The sequence below is a fragment of the Thermobia domestica genome, chromosome 10 (genome assembly GCF_964235325.1).
Source record: "Thermobia domestica chromosome 10, izTheDome1.hap1.1, whole genome shotgun sequence".
Lineage (NCBI taxonomy): Eukaryota > Metazoa > Arthropoda > Insecta > Zygentoma > Lepismatidae > Thermobia > Thermobia domestica.
This window is the reverse complement of record NC_137463.1, coordinates 227,065,583-227,072,225: the sequence shown is the minus strand read 5'-3', so window position 1 is coordinate 227,072,225 and position 6,643 is coordinate 227,065,583. Positions and strand designations below refer to the sequence as shown.

General features: G+C 36.6%; 1 protein-coding gene across 1 annotated transcript; it reads left to right on the top strand.

The window, feature by feature from the left end:
* Positions 1 to 674: 674 nt before the first annotated feature.
* LOC145661823 (uncharacterized) lies at positions 675 to 1,208 on the top strand. The gene has a single exon (XM_081727160.1). The coding sequence runs from the start codon at positions 675 to 677 to the stop codon at positions 1,206 to 1,208; it is 534 nt and encodes a 177-aa protein (XP_081583286.1).
* The last annotated feature ends 5,435 nt before the right edge of the window (positions 1,209 to 6,643 follow it).

Here is a 6,643-nt window from a genome sequence, read left to right as displayed (position 1 = left end):
TTCAAGGGGACCAAAATGTCCAAAAGAAGTACGAAACTAAGAATGTGGAATCAAAATGACATGGCTAAGGCCATAGATGCCATACGAAAGAAAACTATGGGTTGGAAGAAATCTAGCAAAACATTTCAAGTTCCCAGAGCAACTCTTCAAAGGTTATCCAAAGAAAAATATGGAAATCCACTGATGGCGGCTGCGACAAAACTAGGTCGACCAACAATTCTTGGTCCTGAAATAGAAAAAGAGCTTGTAAAATACTGTTTAGCCATGGAAGCTGCATACGTTGGGCTTACCCGTGAAGATCTTGCGCGTATGGTTCTATAATTAGCGGAACGAAATAACCTGAGACATCCTTTTGGGAAAGAAATGCCTGGAAGAAAATGGGTAAAGCTCTTCCTGAAACAACACAAGAAGACACTTTCGGAAAGGAAACCTACAGGGACGTCTTATGCTAGGGCACTGGGTTTCAGCAAAAACAACACAAAGTTTTTTATGAACTTCTCGAAGATGTGTATGCAAAAGCACATTATACGCCGGACAGAATATACAACGTCGATGAAAGTGGAATAGCAATTGTCCAATCTAAGATACCGAAAGTTATTGGCTTACGCGGTAAAAGAGAGGTGGCATCTCTTACCTCCGCAGAGCGTGGGCTTCTTATTACGATTGTTATCGCAATGAATGCAGCAGGGTCATATGTTCCACCAATGGTTATCTTCCCTCGCAAAAATATGAACAGTCAGCTTGAGAGAGGTACTCCGCCAGGAACAATTGTGACAGTACATGCATCAGGATGGATACAAACCGATCTATTCACGAAATGGTTCCAACATTTCATCGATACAGTGAAACCTACGAAAGAGAAACCCGTAGTTCTGATTTTGGATGGTCACTACAGCCACACCCACAATATTGATATCATTGACTTGGCTAGGGAACATCACATCACAATTGTTTCCCTTCCACCCCATTCTACACACAAGATACAACCCCTAGATAGGACGTTTATGGGTCCATTGAAAGTGTATTATAACGAAGAAATCAGACAGTGGTTAAAACACAGCAGCAGACCTATTAATGCATATGATGTGATGGAGCTGTTTGGAAAAGCCTACATCAAATGTCAGACGGCTGAACGAGCCATCAAAGGGTTTCGAGTGACAGGGATATACCCAATGATAAGGATACCTTCACTGATGCAGACTTCTTAGAAGACGCTCAAAGTAAGGACAAGCCTTCCTATTACGACTTGGCGGGTGAAAGAGAAGCAGAATACGGTGGGAGCAGTTTCACTACACAGGACTGTCATCACAATGATCGCCATACCTCGCCATTTATGCAACCCTCGACTTCATCACCTTCTCACACCAGTCATCAATGTACAACCTCTGCTCCAGAAACGTTTGGGACAAACCAAATTTCAAATTCCTGTTCTACATCACAAGAAGAACAAACGACTGTTCAGCCATTCCAAACTAGCCCTTTCCATATCTCTCCAGTGCCGCGACTCACTAAGAGAACCTCTAGAAGAGGACGTAAGTCAAGCATCGCCGCTGTTCTAACCTCGTCACCTTATAAGTCTGAATTAAAGAAAGCGATGGAAACACGTCAACGAGTGAAACAGAAAAAAATCAACAACAACACAATGTCGAGGCCGAGGGCATGGTAGTGTTAAGGCAGTATCAACATCTTGTCATCCAGGAAAAGGAAACACATCGTTGAAGTTGAAAGGAGGAACCAAGGAAGACGATTCTGATTGTGACTCAATCTCTGATATAAGTGAAGTATCAACAATATCATCAACTGTAAACGTTCCACCTGGAAAAACACCGTCCACAGATGATGATGCTACCTGCATGTTCTGCACGGAAAATGTTTTGAGTGATACGACAGGTGAACTCTGGGTCCAGTGTGCCATGTGCTCTTACTGGGCCCATGTAGATTGTGCTGGGACAGACAAAGACATTTATATTTGTGACTTTTGCCAGTAGCAAACTTAGCTATGTGAAACATTTCATTTATCACGTTTTAATTTGGAAGTTCTGGTTCTGAAGTTTGATAGTTCTTTTTTGTGACAAATGAACAGCTCGAAGGAAGAGAAATGATTAGATTCCTTTTTTCTAAAATACCTGTAGAATATTTCAGTTTAGAAGTTTGTTTTCAAGTTTAGTTTAATAGAAAAAATTGTGCTGTAGTTAAAAAAAAAGTATTTTAGATTTGCTATTTCCGCCAGTAGAATGTGGAATATTTAAGTTTTGAGTTCACTTTTAATTCTTCATTCTTCACTTTGAGTTCATTCTTAATTTTGTTCTTTACTTTTAGGAATTTGTTTCAATTTCTTCTAATAAAGTCTTTTAAACATTCGTATTTCGTTCTATTTGAATCTCCAGTGTTTAGAATATTGTTTTTTAGCTTAAATATGTATTTCATTTAAAGCAATACTGTTTTAGCTATGTGTAATTTATCTAAATTTAAAGGGGCCCACTTTTGGAACACTTTTCTTGAATGCCGAAAATGCAGTCCATATGAAAATTCTTTTTTTCTCAAAGTATTTTTTCCCTGATTGTTACGGGAAGAAACAAGCAAAGGGCTTACATATCATATTATTTTCAACGTGAGTGTCATATCTCTCTGATTTATATTTTCTTAGATATATGGAAAAAACAAAATGGGGGCCCACTTTTGGTACAGTTCCTCTAATAATAATAATAATAATAATAATAATAATAATAATAATAATAATAATAATAATAATAATAATAATAATAATAATAATAATAATAATAATAGATACAATTCGAATGTTAACAGCATGGTTTAGGGAGTGGCACGCGGTTCAGGGGTATTCCCTTCCGCTGGTCCAGTGACTAGCGCGTACACCTTATGTGTACATTTTTTCGGGTTTGACTCCCCATAGGAGAGCCTCTTGAATTTTAACTGTCCTCGATATTTCTATGTTCGTGTCCCTATCGAGTCTAGTAGTCCTGAACAGTTGTAGAAACAGAAAATAATTATTTTAAAAAAAGCAATAGAGCACTTACCTCTGGTACGTGGGGTCTCTAGTTCGATCCCCGACCAAGTGAGTTTGTGGTGGGTGGGCAACATCATGTCAGTATGTTTTCCCGGGATGTTCCCGTTTCTCCGAAATTTTCATTCCACCATTTCATCCATCATCATTCACTTGCTTTAATCTCGCCTCCCTTAGCCTAAAGGGCATACAAGTGGGATAAATTTCTCAATTAATTAATACTTTTTGACCAGAGTATATACTGATTTATTAAATTTAAAATAAATCGTAACAGTTTCAATTACTTAACGTTAAGTTACTGAAACTGTTACAACTTATTTTAATTTTAATAAAGAAGTATATACTCTGGTCAAAAAAGTATTAATTATTTGAGTTGAGTTGATTTTGAGTTAACGTCTCCTTCAGCAGCGAGACTACATGAGACGAAATTTATTGATTAACGTGGAATCCGAACGACATGAGCTCCCGCCGGGAATTGAACCCAGGTCTCCCACGCTAAAGGCGCGTACGCTAACCGCTTTGCCACAATGGAGGTCTTAATTCAGTTCCAGAGTCAAGATGGATGGAGTTTCATAATAGATTTCATTTCATTTTCAACAGCGTTTTTTTTTTTATTTACGTATATAGTATATAAATAAATATAAGCTACAATTTGTTCTCACAGGCTATAGTGACTGCGATGACTCGTGAAGTCTGGGCTCTACACCAATCAAGAACTGCTTTGCCTCACGTGTGATGTATCGGGAGAATTCGGCATGCTTCGTGGAGTTGTCTTCCGAACGCACATTTGAGAAAATGTGAATCAGCAGAAGCGCATTAACAATGTGGCCAAATTTAGAAGACATGGCGAACGTGCGATAAAAAAAAATATTTAAAAACTATAACACCGAACACTAACAATTATACGAATTAAATGGTAACATTAGTAACAGCAAAAATATATAACAATGACAACAATAACAACAAAAATAAACAAAACGAAACTTAGCGGTAATCCGACCCACTGTACCCTCAGGAGATGTTCTCCGGGTAGCGCAAGAGACGCGAATGGCAAAATTTCATGGATGGGGTTGACGACTGGGACACGTTCTCCTGTTTTATTGGATGCTGTAATTGGTAGATCTAAATCAAGCTTCACGACTCCTTGCGGCTACTATAGAAACAGTCAATTTGACAACGAACTATATAACTTTTAGCACCGAAAAAGTTTGTTTATCATTTATCTTAAAAAGTAGGGATGAGAATGTATCCTCAATCATGTTATTATGTTGGGCTCGATGTGATCTAATAACTGATATACTCTCACCTTTGGTCAACATTTTAGGTAAATAGAAATTAAATTATAGTAATGATTAATCAAAATAGTAATCATACAGTATACTTTTTGTTACTATTGTGTTACACAGTATACTTTTGTGTTAATATTGTGTTACAGCATACTTTTCTCTGTGTTATACATTATAATTTTGTGTTACTATTTTGTTATACAGTATGGTTTTATGTTAGTTTTGTGTTACTATCATGTTACAATATACTTTTCTGCGTATGTTATATACGCTTTCGTGTTACTATTTTGTTATACAGTATACTTTTGTGTTATTGTTGTGATACAGTGTACTTTTGTCTCTGTGTTATACAGTATGCTTTTGTGTTATTGTGTTATACAGTATACTTTTATGTTGCTATTGTGTTATAAAGTACAGTTTTGTGCTACTATTGTGTTACAATATACCTTTTCTGTGTGTGTTATACAGTATAATTTTGTGTTATTATTCCGTTACACCGTATACTTTTGTGTTACTATTGTGTAACAGTTTACTTGTGAGTGTGTGAGTGTGTATTTTATACAATATATTATTGTGTTACAGTTAACTTTTGTGTATGTGTGTTTTATGCAGTATACTTCTATGTTACTATTGTGTTACAATTTACTTGTGTGTGTGTGTGTGTGTGTGTGTGTGTGTGTGTGTGTGTGTGTGTGTTATACAGTATATTTTTGTGTTCCTATTGCGTTATAAAGTAGGGTCTATACTTTTGTGTTCAGGGGCGTAAATCTGTTTTTAACATTGGGGGGGACGGGTAAGACCGTTCCCATATATATATATATATATATATATATATATATATATATATATATATATATATATATATATATATATATATATATATTGCGATGTCGAAAATATTTATGAAGTTGAAAAATAATGTTGTGGAGGATCAGAGGAGCAGAGTTGTCCTCAACGTTGGGAGGCGGGCAGATTTGAGGCCTGTTCTGTGGGACATCAATTTCATCTCATGTTCCTTTGTGGCAATCAGACAAAAATCATCAAATTTCTCTCCAAAAATACATTTCAAATCGGATTATTGGGAGGACAGTCCGCCTCAGTTCCAAAATTGGAGGGGACATGTCTCCCTCATCCCCTCGGGATTTGCGCCAATGTTTCTCTTACTATTGTTATAATGGAGAATTTGATGAGTTTGTTCTTCAGTATCACTCTCACCTCTATAAGTGGCATATTACTGCTACAGCATCAATGTTGACGTTTATAAAAAAAATCCTTCCCCCACTTTCTCAAAAAATACGCATGAGGTTTTACAGTCACACACAACCTTTTGTTCAGCTTAATGAAATATATCTGTTGGTATGTGCCTAATCTCTCAACATATTTTTCATCATATATTAACGCTATAATTAGTTTGTCATATGTGGAAACTGTTCGGGCGTATAACAACAGATTGCGTATACTTGTACACTTAAGAAGCTAGTAGGGAGTGGTAAGTAAAATAATAAAGTATAAGCAAATAAAAAAGTGAGAAACATTTTAAGCCATGGGGAGGAAATCGTTGCTATATGTTTATTACATACAATCAGGGAAAACTCTTTAAAACATTTAACAACTCAACCACTTCCTTCCAGATTTGATGACTATCTCAGTTAACCACCTGGTACCACAGCTAAAAAATATATTTCTTTTCTTAGCCTTCAGCAGCGAACATGTCGGTGCTTAAATGTTTACAAGACAAACTCTTTATGAATGAATGATTTATTAGTAAGAATTTTCATTGTTTTTGGTTCCATACGTTTCGTGTGTTTTGTTTTGCTTTTTTAACGTTCAATATAAGCTTAATTTTTTAGTTGAACCATTTTGCTGAAGCCCAAGTTGTATGTAATGTATTTTCAAGAAGAATTTGGAAATTGAACCTCCCCTAACTAGTCGCCAATATTATTTAATATCTATCTAGAAGAGATAGTGAAAAAGAGTTTATACATAATGAGTTGAGTTGAGTTGATTTTAGTTTAGCGTCCCTTTCAGCAGCGAGGCTATATGAGACGTGGACCTACTGATTAACGTGGAATCCGAACCACATGAGCTCCCGCCGGGAATCGAACCCGGGTCTCCCACGCCAAAGGCGCGTACGCTAACCGCTTAGCCACGGAGGAGCTCTTTATACATAATGAAGACGGTATTTCGGTAGGAGATAAAATGTTATGGGCATGGGCTGCCGAAGGGGGCTCCGAGCCCCCATGACTCACTAAAATGTATAATGTGTATTTAAAAATTTCTTAAGATTTTTTTAATACAAATAAAAATTATCAAACGTAATATAGCAACCAGG

What these genes read in the sequence shown, in the direction of transcription:
- LOC145661823 (XM_081727160.1), top strand. Translation starts at nt 675, where the DNA reads ATGAATGCAGCAGGGTCATATGTTCCACCAATGGTTATCTTCCCTCGC.